Source organism: Cyanistes caeruleus, chromosome 7 (genome assembly GCF_971803275.1).
Source record: "Cyanistes caeruleus chromosome 7, bCyaCae1.hap1.1, whole genome shotgun sequence".
Classification (NCBI taxonomy): domain Eukaryota; kingdom Metazoa; phylum Chordata; class Aves; order Passeriformes; family Paridae; genus Cyanistes; species Cyanistes caeruleus.
The window spans coordinates 20,130,928-20,147,771 of record NC_141707.1 but is presented as its reverse complement, the minus strand read 5'-3'; the positions used below and the strand labels follow the sequence as shown (position 1 = coordinate 20,147,771).

Sequence of the window (16,844 nt, the reverse complement as noted above, 5' to 3'; positions counted from 1 at the left end):
CTATCATGCTAACTTGAATGATTAATCATTTATATAAGCAGTTACTTTAACTTTGGAAACATGAACTCCAACTCTTAAACAGCTGTTTCTTTTTACAGGCTTTCAACAGTGACCTAGGCATATACCTAAAAGCAGGGGTTAAATTTCTGTAAACACGACAATAGCAATGAGGTTACATAAGAACCCAGAAAGGGAAGGATGGTAAATGGTATGGAGAAGTAAACTGAAAGCCTCATCTGTAGTGAACTGTGCCCACAAACAGATGAGTAGAAGGCAATAAACAGCTGCTGAAATTGGTAGTACCAGAAGAGTAACAATGACACATGAATGAAAACAGGTAACAACCAGAACATAAGCATCTTTCCATTTTAAAAATTCTGGTGTTCTCTATTAATTTTTAAATAGCTTGTTATGCCTCTGCTAATTCATGGTCTTTGCAAATACTCACCTCTGCAATCCTTCCTATGGATAATTAGATAAAAGCCAAGATCTTTGCTGAAACATCTTAATGATATATAAAATACTAAGAAGCTTCAGATTATATTTAAAGATTATTTATGTAGAAAATATGCAAGATAACTACTATAGCACACTACAGTAAAAAACTGCTAAAGGGTTTGATGTTCCTCCTTTACTGCACACAGCCACTACCAAGAGTAGTAATGTGCAAGTTCAGCTGTATGTAATACACCCAAGAGTTACCAACAACCTGATGGCAAATTTTAAAGCATTTTATTGACTACCTGCTGAAAAATGTTTCATTCAACTTTTGGTGAAACCTACTAAAACCGTAACATAATACATTCTATTTAAAATTATTTCTTAATCTTAAGTGACAAAATGTTCAATTTCAGTAGAAACAACTGCTTGTAATTCCAGATCCTTTCTTAAAATTCCATGAATACTGTACAATTTATCATGCATTTTTTGGTTTTACTGAAGAATTTACCTTACTAGACAAATGGTGTTAGAAAATGTTTTTCTACCAAGCACCATAGTTTTTAAGAATCCAATACAAGTTTAAGAAAAGATTAATGACTTAAACATAAGTTTGTGGAAATTCTGATAAGTTGTAACATCATATTTTGAAATATGAACGAAGTGTTGCCCACATACTAACATTATTAGAATATCTTAAGAATACTAGAGAGAGGCAGCATTTGGCCAGCTCAGAATAAACAGAAAACTCTGCACCTATTTATGCAGATATTCTCTGTAAACTGTAGCATGCAATGTCTCCCAACAATTAAGTCACTGGAATATAGTAACAGCTCTCTTCTACCTTCCATGGTGACATGCCTTCCTGGATCCTACGCTACAATTAAAACAACAAATTGCAGATTACATCTGTCAGAACTATAAAAAACTTTCAGGTCTGAAATACGGCAAGTTACCATCAACTATATTGATTTGGTAGCATGTAACCAGCACCAGTAAGTATTGTAACTGAGGACTACAAAGAGAATCAAGAAACTCCAGCACTCCTCTACCGGCTTGCTATTGAGGAATCTTTAGCCAGTGACTTCTGTAGTAAGTCTGTTCTGCAGTGATTGCTCTGGATTGAATTACCGGCACATTACACCAGATAGGAACCATTCAAGTGAACATGGAAATTGGGAGCCAATCCCAGCAGTGAAATGAGCTCTTCCTCACCTCATTTATTGTATCAACTTTGTAAGTTTTCTAGAATGAAAAAGATACTTCAGAAAACTACACAAACCAAATTTACTGCAGTTTCCCCAGTGCTCAACTTTAGAAATCAAAATTTAGGATAGCTGCAAGCATTAGGGCAGGATGACAAATTTTAAGATATGTCCACAATTTTTAGTCTATATACAGCACTCTGAAAGCTCTTAGGTAGTTAACACTTTAATTAAACTTGAGAATTGACTTGTACCTTTCTAATTCTCCTCAGAAAAACAAGCTAACAAAAAAAATTCAGTCCCTGTCTCCAGCAAGTCTAAGAGTTTTCAAGCTAACCAAAATCACTAAAACAGAACTCTATGATCTACCTGCAACAACTGCAAAGTTGACAATCTCCCTAACTAATTCTGGTGTCTAAATTGTAACATTTTCTACACAACCACTACCAGAACTACCAGGGAAACACCTCACATCCAAGTTAGTTTTTAGAAAAATATTTTTTTTATAGAAACTAGCAAGTATTTAACAGCAGTATGACAATAACCTTTCTTTATATTATTAACATAAGATTTTTCGCAGTGTATTTTCATTTATGACTTGAATTACTTCAGAAGTATTTCTTTTATCATAACTTGCTGTTAGGCAGGACATGAAATTTTCATCAGTCCTAACTAAGACAGTAGTGAAAGTACAAATCAGTTAATCAGGGTATGCTCTACTTCAAGCTGTCATACTAGGAGAGTTTTAAAAGTTACCATCTCAAAATTTATGTATATTGGGTTTGCATGGCAAGGTTTTGTGTGGGGGTGGGGTGGCAGGGGGGACTCCCGTGAGCAGCTCCCTCCAGAAGCTCCCTCCTTGTGCGACAGAGCCAATAATGGCAGCTGGCTCCAGGACAGACTTCCAAGGAAAGCTTGAGGGAGCAGAGCCTGTTCAGCCTTGAGAAGGGGTGACTCAGCAGCGTCCAGGAGTACCTGAAGGTGGGGTGTCAAGAGACTGAAGCCAGGCTCTGCCCAGGGTGCTGAGCAATAGGACAGAGGCAATGGCAAGGACTGCTGCACTGGAACAGATTGCCCAGAGAGGATGTGAGGCTTCCCTCACTGGAGACAGGCAAGAACTCTCCGGATGCAATCCTGTGTCACGTGCTCTGGGATGGCCCTGCTGGAACAGGGGACCGGATGACCCCAGTGGTCCCTTCCAGCTTAGCCCATGCTGTAATTGTCAAGAGTGAGAGGAGTCCTCCCCAAGCACAGGTCTCTGAGGAACTGACCATGGCTACCATTTCCCCATGGCTGCTGAGGGGCAGGAGGTAGAGAAGAATGCCCACGAAGAAAGGGAGAAGGCGTTTTTAAGTTCTGGGTGTATCATCCTACTCAGATGTGACTGATAATAAATGAAATTCATTTCCTCAAGATGAGTCTGTTTTGCCCATGATGGTAATTGATGAGTTTGTACTGGGACGTGCAAACCAAGTTTTAACTTTACTTACTGTAATGCTAATATTTAAACATTATATCCTGTTCATTAATAAACTCAAGTAAACAAACTCCTTTTGAGAATTACCTTGTTAAATGTAACATACTGTGAAAACAGGAATAGGAAATAATTAGATTTAATTTCATATTAAAAAGTTTAAAAATTAAAATTAAAGTAGTTAGGATCACATTATCCACAAATGCAGACATATTGTGAAAATCCAATGAATATTTACAGATCTTCACAACGAGATTTCCAGCTCATGTGTTTAACAGGTTTCATATTTTAAAATATAATGCTGGATGCTATATGGATGTCGTGCTTCTTTTGAGTAGGGAGACAGTTACCCCAAATTCAATGAGAATCTCATCTTTAACAGTCAAGAATACAGAAACATATATTAGAATAAATGTATATAAGCATTTTTATGCGTGAAAGCCTGATGACAACCATGGTTTTTTGATATTATTTGGTTATAGGGAAACTAAAACTGGTATTTTCACACAGGTTAATAGCTTTCAAAATGATTGCAAGGTTGATTAGCAAGGTTTTATCATTCATGTATATCCTTGAAAACAAATCCTCACCACATCTGTCAAAATTTGGTAGGACTAGATCATTCCATCAAGAGCTCACAGAAACAAGATAATATACTCCAGAAACAATTTGTGAAAAACTCAGATCCATATTTCATATCTGCCACAAAAGCTCATCAGAGTAATAACCCTCCTTCTCCTGGGTGTTATCCTACCATCTGCTCCTCTATTACTTATCTTTATTTTGCAACTAATTAACAGCATAATCTTCTAAATTCAGCAAGTTAATTATCATTATTGTGGTCTTTGCAGCATCATCAGTCCTTATGAAGTCTTGTCTCTCCACCCCCAGAGAACATAGGAAAATGAAGTAGGTTGTGAGAGGGTCTGTTCCTTTAGAGTAGGCTCATTAGGTGTTTGCTGATTAGCTCAGCATGCAGAGAGACAGGTCAGAAGAATTCTGCTGAACACAAGGTCCCATGCCGGGCTCCAGCAAGTTAATGTCGGTTTCTGAGCATTTGCCAAGCTGCCCTCTGTCACTTCTCAGTAGAAATCTCCTGCAAAAAGTCTACTGCTTGCCTACTGAGTGCAAGGTATTTTTCAGATTGTGACAAAAAGTTTTGCATGGGAAGGAGGAGACAGAGGGAAGCATTCCACATTAAAGCAATTTTGAAATTCTTCAGAAACTTCAGCAACCCATGCTGAAGAGTCTCAATGCTAAGTTTGCCCCCACAAGCTGCACACTCAAAAAGGATGTTTTACAGCTGCAACTCAAGCTTCATGTTTCATACACAGAAAGCATACAATTATAGATATTCTCCTAAGAACATCAGAGGCAATTCTACAGTTATTTAGAATCATGCATCCTTATGGTGAGGAAGGTTTTTTTGAGTTTTGAGTTTTTGGGGTTTTTTTTAAGACAGTTATTGCATCTACTTCTAAACATTTTAAAATACCACAAAACTGACATACACATGATTTTACTTAAGTACGTGAAAGTTAGTTTCTTTAGCACACCAACAAATGTGGAATCATGTCAGAAAAACTGGCAATTCCTATTAACTGTGCCACAGAAATCTGAAACTCCTTTTTACTTCTAGTGAATGCCATTCTTGGTATAAGATATTCAAAATAATAGCAGTAAAAGACAAGCTCGTGTCTGAATGAAATTTCTAGTCATTTTTTACTTCACTTCTACAAGCAGTAGAGAAAAAGGATCCAAGAATGTTCAAGACTATAGTAACAGTGCCTTTCACAGCTGTGAATGGACCAGCTCTGTTCACAATAAATTCAACATTGGGGCAATAAAATTAAAATGCAATCTGATTTCATGCAATTCTTCCACAGCACTGAAACACATGAAGCACTGTACATGTTTCTGCTGTGAGGGAGACCCTAAGATTGTGCTTAATGCACTCTTTCACTTAATGTCAACTGCTTCTGTTGAGAGCCTCTTAGAATAAAGCCACCAACCATAAGGATTGCCTCACTGCACAGACAATTTTTAAATTTTTGTCTGTCATCACTTTTATGTATTCCTTTTTTTAATTACTATTTTTTCTTCCTAGTTATTAGTCCTTGCAGTTGGTTTACATTTCTCTATCTGCTATTTCACTCAGTGAACCTGTTCCCACATAAAACTGTTCCTCTATGGAATTGATACATTCATTTAATGTCAGGCAACTTGAACTGTAACCAGAGAAAAGACCATTTCAACAAAGAATGAACAGAGTTCTAGAGGTGACATCTCAGTAACTCGCTTTGCATCAATAACCAAAACCGGCATACTGAAGGAGTTTGACGCTTCAGACTGAAAACTTTATCAAACATAGAAATAAATATGCAATTTTGATTATTATGCATTAAACTTGGACACCCTAATAAAAATTCCTTTCAAATGCTGTAAGAGAGACCATTTGCAAAGGTAAAAAGTCTCCAAAAGCTGTCCATTGTGGGAAAAAATTCTCAGCAAGTACCTTAGCTCCTCTATCTTTAAAAGGTTTTATGACTTCTAGGACAGCTGAAGAAAAATTTTACCTATGCTATAGGAAGGCATCCTACATCTCTTAGCAAAGATGTCTCCTGCCAGTTAAGTTTTAGATTTTAAAAACTTTTTTTTAAAGTTTTTTTTTTTTAAACTAAAATATCAATTTGTTTTCTTAACTTCGTAACATTACATTTTACTAAAGCTCAAAAAAACCATTTCTTCTTTACACAATTTGGCAAGTCATAAGGAAACAATAGGTATCTGTCAAAATATAATTTGTTCTCATGTTAATAAAAACATAGAAATAAAGTTGTCTAAATACTTAAATTTCAGAACATTAGGAAACAAAAGCACTACAATCTCTAATTTGATTTTTATCTAACTACTTCTCATGTCCACTTTAACAAGAAAGTCTACCCAACAGTAGCCTTTTGTAAGCAAGTATAAGTGAAAGGAATGATTGCAATGAGGAAAGAAACTAGAGTACAAAGTTCTTTTCTTACTATAAAACTCTAAAATGTGTTAGCTCCTTGAAATATGCAGAAATAGCCTCTGCAAAGAAAGGCACAAAGCACAAAAGGAAGTGCCTGGTTTGTGCCAGGTATTTAATCTGAAACAAAAAGCTGTACCTTCTAAACAGGACAGCTCTAGATCTAGTAACAATGCAACAGCTTGGTGCTATTTCACATTCAATTTACTACAACCAGTTCTACAGGTATTTTATTCAGCCTCTGAAGTTATTCTATCTGTGTCAACTTAGAATACCTTGAAACAGTATTGTGGTATGAGAGCAGAAAATGCAGAACACAGTAATAGCAAGTATGGTCTTTCAATAAAGGAGAGGTTCAAACAACAACTGCCAGAAATTATACGATAAATGATACATAATAAATATCATATCATACATAATAAATGTATGATAAAACCCTTCAGAGATACAAATAAACCATGTTAATTTTTGAAACTCTGCATCTCATACATAACTACCAAAGAAAGTTATGGAAGTTAGTTAAGAATCTATTCCTGCATGTTTATTGTATTTGCTACATAGTCTATTCTTACATTTTATAATGCAATATGAAAAAATCCATTAGATTGCAAGGTCCATCTACAAAGAACAAAAAAAACTTTCCTCAAATAATAAGTAAGACAAAAAGCAACAGCCAAAAAATTTCCAAATATCTATATTCCTGAGAATGTTGTGAAGGGAACATCACAGCTTCTCCCCTTCATCTGTTTTTTTTGTTCAAAATACACTAAGAATACTATGCTGACAGACTTCATAAGTTCATAAAATTGTTTAGGCTGTAAAAGACCTTTAAGATCAAGTCTGACCATTAACCCAGAACTGCCAAGTCCACCACTAAACCGTGGCCCTAAGTGTAACATCTCCATGTCATTTAAACACCTCCAGGGATGGTGACTTCACCACTTCCCCGGGCAGCCTGTTCCAATAATTGACAACCCTTCCTGAGAAGACATTTTTCCTAAATACCCAATCTAAATCTCCCCTGGTGCAACTTGAGGCTGTTTTCTCTCATTCTATCAGTTGCTATTTAGAAGAGGCCAAGTCACACCTGGCTACACCCTCCTTTCAGGTAGTTGTAGAAGGAAGGTCGTCCCCCTCCCCCCCCCAGCTTCTTTTTCTCCAGGCTAAACAGTCCCAGCTCCCTCAGGCACTCTTCACAGGACTTCTTCTCTATACCCTTCACCTACTCCACTGTCCTTCTCTGGACATGCTCCAGCACCTCAGTGTCTGTTGTGAAGGGTCCAGAACTGAACACAGGACTTGAGGTGTGTCTTACCGAGTACAGGGGAACAAATCCCTGCCTGGGTCCTGCTGGTCACACTACTACTGACTCTGATACAAGCCAGGGTGTCACTGGCTTTCTTGGCCACCTGGGCACTGCTGGCCCACGTTAAGCCAGCTGCTGACCAGCACACCCAGGTCCTTTTCCAACAAGAGCTTTCCAGCCACCCCGCCCCACAGTCTGTGGCTCTGCCTGGGGTTGTTGTGACCCAAGGGCAGGACCCGACACTTCACCATGTGGAACCTGATACAAATGGTCTCAGCCCACTGATTCAGCCTGTCCAGATCGTTCTGCAGAGCCTTTCTGCCCTCCTGCAGACCAACACTTTTGCCCAACTTGGTGCCATCTGTAAATTGACTGAGGGAACACTCCATTCCATCGTCCCAACCACTGAAAAAAATACTAAGCAGAACTGGCCCCAACACTGAGCCCTGGGGAACACCACTTGTAACTGGCCACCAACCAGATTTAACTGCATTTGCCACCACTTTTTGGACTCAGTCATCCATCCAGTTTTTTTACACAGCAGACTATACCTGTCTAAGCAGTGAGCAGTTTCCCCAGGAGAATGCTGTGGCAAACAATGTCAGAGGCTTTAGTAAAGTCCATGTAGACAACACTGACAGCATTTTCCTCATCCACTAGGTAGGTCACCTTGTCACAGAAGCCAAGCAGGTCAGTCAAGCAGTCTGCCTGTCATAGATCCATGCTGGCTGGATCTGATCCTGGTTGCTCTGTGTCTGCTGTGACAATCAAGATCATCTGCTCCACGACCTTCCTCAGTACACAGGTCAAGCTGACTGGCCTGCAGTTCCCTGGATCCTCCTTCCAGCCCTTCCTGAACATGAGCATCACATTTACTGACCTCTGATCACCTGAGACGTCCCCAGTTAGCCACGGTTGCTGGGAAATTATTTAAAGTGGCTTTGCTGAGCTTCTTCCTTACTGGGATCCCATCCAGCACCATAACCATATGTCTTATAGACATAGTTATGTGTCTTAAGACATATAGCTATGTGTTTTAGTGCTGTAGCAGGTTGGATTACAGAGGCTTTCCTCTCCTCCACTTGCCTCTTCCTGCTCAAGGGGCTGGGTACACAGAGAGGAACCAGTCTTATTATTAAAAACTGAAGCAAAAAAAGGCATTAAGTACTTCTGCTTTTTCCTCATCCTTTGTCACTATGCTTCCCCCCACATTCAATAAAGGATGGACATTCTCTTTGGACCTCATTTTGTTGCTGATATACTTACAGAAATATATTTAGTTGTCTTTTACAGCAGTAACCAGAAAGTTTCAGCTGGGCTTTGGCCCTGCATAACTTCACAACATCCATGTAGTGCTCCTGAGTTGCCTGTCCCTCATTCCTCAGATCACTCACTTCCCTTTTTCTCCTGTGTTCCAGCCAAGGCTGTCCAGCCAGGCCAGTCCACTGCTGGCTCTTCTTTCAGCACATGGGGACAGCCTGCTACTGCACCTTTCAGATTTACTTCTTAAAGGACATCCTGAACTCCTTTGCCCTTCAGAACTGCCTCCCAATATGAAGAAGAAATGTGGCCATAATAGGCAAAAGGATGCAGGACATGTTCTCAGTGATCAGCTAACTTAACCACATAAATAAATCCACAAATTGCAGTATCCCATTAATACATGAAACACACACTGTTCATTTATTAAATTTCAGTGTAATAGCTTATATTTCAACATGAAATGTGAACTATTATTTTATGAATGAAAAGCAAGCTGTAAAACTAAATACTGTTTTCTGTTGGCTTAACCAGGAATACAAGTGAAAAATAAACCTGCTTAGCAGACCTTCACAGAATTTAGTATGCAGCAAGCAAAATTATTTTTAGGAGAGACATGAAAAGAAACAGTTTGGTATCACAAAGATTAAATTTTAAAAATTAAATTGAACTTTGCAGTTAATAAACCATCACATATCTGCCAACAATGCATCCCATGGCACAGTGAATTAGTCTTACTCTTGGAGGCTTTTCTACATAAACATTAAGTTTCTCATTAAATTGTTGTTACTTTCAGAGGGATAAGAAATTAAGTTTTTTATTTTTGTGAATAGGCACTATATAAAAGTAAATGAGAGTAAGAAATAGACATAATTCTGATATTCTTGAATTCTGCTCATGCTTCATATTGAGCAACAAGGAAAGGAAATACTGCAAATCCCCTTTTTACAGTCTCACTTAAAAAAAAGATAAGCAATCACTGAAGTGCATATATTAGCTAAATTGTAACGAGAAGGCTAATGAGACTGTTAAATTTTAAGTCTTATGATCTTTGTTTTCCTTTGCACTTGAGTGATTGCTTCTTCTAATGTGAGATCAAAGTCTTCACCACATACATGTATTTCCTTTCTCCCTTTAAATCATTCTAAGAGTAAATTACTCCATAATATGCTTAAAAATCTAATTTCTTGCCCATCTAAAAAATGATTCAGAACCAATTCCTCCTGGATTTCAAACAGAATTCAGTGTGAGCCCCTGACTCTAAAACACGTTCAGTTTTAGAAAAACAGTTCTTGTTTTTGCTTTTTTTATATTCTTCTCTCCTGGATTTAAGGTAAATTAATTTTTAAAGAACTGGTTACATTTAAGTATTTTCTGAGGTATTAAAAGATTCCTTTTTCCATTCCTGGGTGGGGGCAAGGATGCACAGAAACAGACCTTCTTTCTCTTATGTCCTCCTCTGTACTATTTCAAAAGTCATTGTGTTCAACATAGCAGGAAAATGAAGGAAGACCTGACAGCATTAGGCAGTCAGTTCCCCTCTCCACAGCAGTTTCAGTGTTTGGTGAATGTGGTCTAGGTGTGCTCACTCTACTGGAATCCCTTTACTCCAGAAAAACCAGACCCACAGTTTTTCATACTGTGGCTTGAGAAGAGAAAAAAGATAAGGAAAGAAAACCCTTAGTTTAGAAAGTTTAGATCAAGAGAAATGAGATATCTAAGAATGTTAAGGGCATCCTCCCACTTACCAATATTAATGCAGAAAAATGTATTTTATCTAGCAGTGTTCCTGATTCTCTTTTAGCACAAAGAAGGAAGAGGAACAGTATTTCACAGGATAGATAGTGTTTATGAAGGCATCTTGTAAATTTATAAGTGGGTTAATTACTGTTCAATAACAGAATTTTTTAGTGCCTGAGAACTGTTGCAACAAACGACAGAAAAAAAGAGATGCAACTGCCTAATGCTGCAAAAAATATTTCAATAAATTGATTAATTTAAACTGCCACCATAAATAGTCACTAATGTTAAGTAAAAAGAACAGCCTCCCCAACCAAACAAAAAACAAACTAATTTTTTGCTTGTTTTAGGTATTTTACAAATAATTCTCAACTCCCCCCTAAAACACCCAACACAACGGAAACAACCTCCACACAGATTAAATTTTTAACTACATAAGCACTACATATCTAATTGCAGAACTCTTGCCAAAAGAACTATATTCAGTTGAGATTCTGAAAACATTTCAAAAAAACATATTTTTCTTAGCTTGTAAGAAATATCATTCTTTTGGGAGCAAATATTCTGCTTCTCTGAAGGAAATGCTCACATGCTACTAATCTTGTTTGTCTTTCTCCCAGCTAGCATTTCTGACCCTCTGATACAAGAAGTAAGAAAAAGTTTAGTTAGAAATTTAATTTATTTAAAAGAATGACTAAAAATATGATCAAAATGGCCATTAAGAACAGAACTAACATAGGCTGGAATTGGAAAGAACCATATAAAGAACCAATAAATGCAGCTGTTATTTTTCTGTTTTTATTAAATTTGTACTTGCACAATTTAGACTAATAAAAGAAAACTAAAGCTGTTTTAAAAAGCAGTAGAATTTAATTAATTTCTCAAGTTATTCTTCTTGAGGAATAATGGAGTTTTTCACTTACCAATTTAGCCTCAGACTGCACTGGCTGTGGGGAGGAAGGCCCTGGGATTCCTGGGATACTAGGCACCATGGTGACAGGTCTAACAAGCTGACCAGATAAAGTATAAAAATGAAGAAAACCTGAGTATGTTATCATAATAGAGAGCATTTGACAGCACTACCCTCTGAAGCCAAAACAGCTATCAAGGTGCTTAAAACTAAGTTCTATGCTGCACTTATGCAAATCTGCTCCACTTTCAAATTAATATAGCATCATGCTTACTTACTGGAACTGCAGCAGGGACATGCACATTAGAATTTGTGATAGATGCAGGAATAGCAACAGGCATGGTTTGTCCATTAGGAAGATGTAACAGCAGAGGAAAAGGACCTGGAACTGGACTGAAAAAGGAATGAACTATATAAAAGAAAACTTATCCAGAGAAGAGAACAAGTTTACACATTATTTTAAATTGGTTTGTTTCTTTACAGGTGTAATGTAATATTTATTTGGAGATCAAAAATATGAACTTAGTGATGTGGAGAACATGGCATTATATCTCACATGTAGTGAAAGTTCAATGTTTCATGTGTAGTAAAGCACCACATTACACCAAAGCATCTCAAATTCATATATTAACTGCAGAAACAGTAACTGAAAGTAAATCAGATTTTCAAATTCTGCAAGAAAACATTTTACTAAGATTTATATAACTTACACTATTGGTCTGTTAGATGATGGAGCTTGGGTGATAACAGTACTAGAAGTTGGTGATGGTATTGCCTGCTGAATAATAACACTTGAGTCAGAACTTGTAAGCAGTACATTAGGAACCTGTAGTGATGCTGGACGAACTATTGTTGATGTAGGCTGTGCAGTCTGCTGCAGTGACACTTCCTGAGGAAAAATAAAGCTTCATCAGTTTGTAAAATACAATTACAGACCACTGATTCTAACTGTCAAATGAATGCAGTCTGATGGAACAAATCAAAATTTCTGTAACATTATGCAAATAGAATCAGTTATACAATTAAAACCATTCAAAAAACCACTCTGGATGAGTAATTTAAACCACCAAAGTAAAATTGTTTCAACAACAATGATTTTAGTTTTATGACAAACCTGGCTCAATTTATGCTAAGGCTACTATTACTTCTTATTACTTCTAATTCAGTTTTGATCAGACTTTAATTTTTTTCCCCAAGAAACCCATGGTACTACCAACACCATCATGTTTACCCACACTCCAAATAAGGAAAATGTTTTATGGTGTCCATATGTACATTTCAGTTTCAGTCCACTGTTCTGGATTTAAACAAGAGAAACAAGATGTTTATGGTTCAGTAAAAACAACAACAATAAAATTTTTTTTGAGCCTTTATCTGAAGCTCTCCAACTAGAGTGATAAAAGTACTTGGAATGTTATATTCAGAGCTCTGCAAAATATATGCATATCCTGATGCAGAAAATACTATTACAGCACAGAAATTAAACTTTCTTAGGTGCACATAAAGAGTAGACAGAAATCCCTATGGCTCTTAGCTTAGTGATCAGGTAAAGCACATTATCAGTTGAAAGTTGGGCCTGTATTTGCTGGTTTTCAAAACCCAGAAAGGCCTTACTAACCAATGCCTTCCTTCTCAGGAAACCCTTGATACTGCCAGACTTCAAATTTACCTTCAGAAAGGTTTTTGTACAAGTTATTCTTTTGACAATGGCTACTGCAATCAATGACAAATAAAATCACATTCTTAACACCAGCAAACGTTAGTGGCTCTGCTGGTAAACTGGAACTCAAAGAGAACATCTCTATACCTGTGTCATGCAGACTGCACTCATTATTACTTCCTTTGAATGAAGCTTGAGTTTTGAAAATTTATCCAGTAAGCTTTAAGTAGTAAATTCTGAGTTCTCTTAACAGATAGCTTGTCTCTTTATATATTAATGCGCAAATGCTCAGATCCTCTGAGCAATTCATAGAACCGTAAGCTTGCTGGCAAACTGTGGGCTTTACCAAGGGGAAGACTTTAGATGATAACATTTTCTCCCTCCAAAAGCTCAGAGGCTAGATTTGTTATCAGGGTTCACTAGTTCACTCATGCTTTTTCCCAATGGACCTCAAAGACTATTTACAGTGAATGAGAGTTTTTGGAGAGTAAGAGTGAGCTGTGTTTGTGTGTGAGAAAAGTGAAATTGTTTGATTATCAATCTGGGGTATAATATTTGAACTGTGCACTTAGCACTACAGATGAGTGTTTGGTAAAAAGAAGACAACCAGTATAGAATTGTGGAAACAGAAAGAAAAAAAAAAGACCAATCACATTGTTAGGACAGGATTAATAAGGAATTTGGTATAACATCTTACAGATCTTACTCAGGAGTCACAGGGAAAACATAAATGAGGCTGAATTGACTGTGGGTAATTCAGAGTTCAGAACACCAGCTGAATCCATATGCTAGCATGAACAAGCTGCACAATTCAGGCAACATGCATGGTGGTTCCTACAAGTGAACAAAGACTACAAGATTATATGTACACTTGATAAAGAATGGACCTTTGGAAGGACTTGCACAGAATCACAGACTGTTTGGAGCTGGAAGTGAACTTTAGAGACCATTCCAGTCCATCCCTTCTGCCATGGCTAGGAACATCCTTCACTAGATCAGGTTGCTCAGAGACCCAACCAGCCTGACCGAGCACTTTCTGAACCGAGAAGTCACTGGTGTGTCAGTACCACCTCCTACCTCTGGGCAAGCACCTGGGCTTGGTCTCCCAATTGTTGCTTCAACCAGGTAACTGTACAAGTGAGCAAGTAAGTGGTAGCATTCTGTCAATACCTCTTTGCTGCTCATAACAGGAGCTTATTTAATGCATGCTCTAATAAATACTGACTGTAAAGCCGGGCCTCTCCCTGGCTGGAACACCTATCAGGAGAAGGGCAATATGAAATTTTTAGAAACAGTGTTCTATGGAAACCAGATTTCACCAACTGTCAAAGATCAACATACAAAATTCTGAAATAAATCTGTAAAATTCTGAAAATGGAAATCTCACATACAATTATTAAGGGTGGCATTTATGCTTTGTTTACAAGATCAGAAATGATCTTCAGCTACTAAAAAAACATGTTTACTCACAAGTGTGTTTATACAGCTGAAAAAGTATTTTTAACTTCCTCTTTACACTAACTTACTGTTTGCTACAATGAAAAATGCATGCAGGTGCCTGTTACTGCAACAGTGTGGCAAAAACATAAGCTGAAGATTTAAGAAATATGACTTTAATAATGCTTGACCTTAACTTTACCTATCTTTCCTTACAAGACAGAAGTTTAAGCTCACCCAAAGGTACTAGACTTATTAAAAGAATTTCTTCAACTCTTATAATTCCTATTCTTGAAACTAAAACCCACTGAATGGGAAATTATGGAACAGGATAGTTACTTTAAGTGTTCTCAGATGTGCATATTTGCAAGTATTTTCCATCTAAAAGCAAATTTAATGTAATAACTTTCTAATGTTATCAAAAATATATAGAATTTGTTATACAGAAATGTAAAGGGCCAGAACTAATACTGTATTTGACTATTACTATAAGAAAATAACTGGTTTTAAAGTAATTAAATTAGGCAATTAGCTAGTTGGCAACAACTAAACAACTTTTAAAACTCTGTAGAGGGTTGTCCTTTTAAAGTACTGTTAATAAACAACTATAATATTTGAAAGCTCTTATTATTACTTTAAGGCTTAAGGACTTCATATGTTTCTAATGACATCTCAGCCTACTCAAAGCAAAGTATCAACTCATACTGAAGCCCAACAGAAATCCTGGAACTCTCAGAAAAATAGGGAAATAATTAGGCATACTTTTCTTAAGAGTCTCCAAGGAATTATTTTGACAACCACAAGGACAATTAGAACTGTCTTGCACATACATTAATAGGCTGTAATCATTTAAGGCTACTAAAATATATGCAGCCAGCAAAATGGTAACAGTGGCACATATATTTTAAAACCAGCTATGCCCTGAAAGCCCTTCTCTCCTCCAATACAACTGCAGAAGGAGAACACAAAAATCTGAGGAACACTCTGCTCATATTTCTCAATATCTGCAGGTCACATTCAGCTGTACACTCCAAGCAGCACCCTCAGGCTTGCTCTGCTGGTCTCTACAATCAGACATGAGAATGGCACTGAGCAGCAGCACTGTCACAGTGACACACCGGAATTACATCATCACTGAGACAAGCTTATAAATACTGCCAAGCACTGAGATAGAATTTTCACTTGTAACGATCCTAATGAGATACTGAACCACTATTGTATGAAGATAGTAGTATTATCTTAGATTACTTGGAATAAGTATTTCCAGCAAAAATATAAACTAACCTCTGAATTAAAGAGGACTTACGATTTGGACTATGATTCACTTAAATCAAGCAGCTCTTTACATATACTCCTTATAAAATGCTTTTACTATTTTTGAGACTGCATGATTGCCTCGATTACCCATGATTACTCATCCTTGCTGACTAATGAACCTCAGAAAAGCTTAGTAGGGACAAATCTGGATTGAAACTCTTTAACTTGTGTCACACACTTAAGGTTGTTCTCACATTAGTTCCTCTGGCAGTATAAAAGAAAGAGTTAAAACCAGAGGGGTTCAGGCTGGACCCAAAGGAAAACATTCTGCCCACAGGAACAGCCTGGTATGGGAGCAGGGGGAACTGAGGCTGTGCAGCCGCTCTCCCGCAGAGGTTTCAAGACCAGACTGTGCAAAGCACTCAGGAACTTAGTCTAATCTCAGAAGTAACTCTGGCTTTGAGGACAAAGTTGGACCAGGAAATCCAGCAGTCTCTTCCAATCTGAATTACCTGTGACCCTAAAATGTCCTGCTAATTTCTGGGAGTAAGACAGCTAAGCCTCTCACATACAGACTGCCTACTGAAGATGCACATAAAGATTGACTTGAGCAATCTCTATGCTTTATTATGGTCTGCTCTTAATGTTTGCATTTATTGAAGTAGGACTAGAAATAATTTATTTACTGATTTTGCTCCATTTTCCATACTTCAAGAGAACTCCACAAGATAAAAACACTGCAAGTCACATATTGAAGTATAATTACTCTTAAACCACTTATATATTCTTTCAAATTCTATTTCTAAAACTGATTTGATTGCAACATCCTCTAGTGACAGACAATACCTCAGTCTTCTATGAGTATTCAGGTAATCACAAAAGAAAAAAATGCCTGACATCACTTCTATACACACTGCTATATCTTAAAGATTCTAACATTTGAAACAAAATTATCTGGTGCTTGGCTTTGAAAGACTACCCACTCACCCCTGTACATTTTTCTAGAACATCCCCTGCTGTTCTACAAAACAGTTTTTGGTAAAACATAGGCCTAACAAACATGTACGCATGAAGAGCTCCAAACTGCTGATATTATTTAAAAGAAAAATTAAAAGCCAAGCAACTAAACTTGGGATCTTTC

The 16,844-nt window shown here is 37.2% G+C and overlaps 1 protein-coding gene across 36 annotated transcripts in view; it reads right to left on the bottom strand.

Annotated features, from left to right (window-relative positions):
* The window catches only part of ATF2 (activating transcription factor 2), a 47,480-nt gene that overhangs the window by 13,902 nt on the left and 16,734 nt on the right, over nucleotides 1-16,844 (bottom strand). For 14 of the 36 annotated variants that reach the window (XM_086897763.1, XM_086897764.1, XM_086897761.1 and 11 more), the window contains 3 exons: nucleotides 12,060-12,238; nucleotides 11,628-11,742; nucleotides 11,363-11,449 (listed from right to left, as the gene is read on the bottom strand). In XM_086897763.1, the coding sequence (XP_086753889.1) occupies nucleotides 11,363-11,449; nucleotides 11,628-11,742; nucleotides 12,060-12,238 (381 nt within the window). The remainder of the gene's footprint in view (nucleotides 1-11,362; nucleotides 11,450-11,627; nucleotides 11,743-12,059; nucleotides 12,239-16,844) is intronic. The other 22 variants (XM_086897787.1, XM_086897786.1, XM_086897793.1 and 19 more) reach the window with 3 other exon arrangements.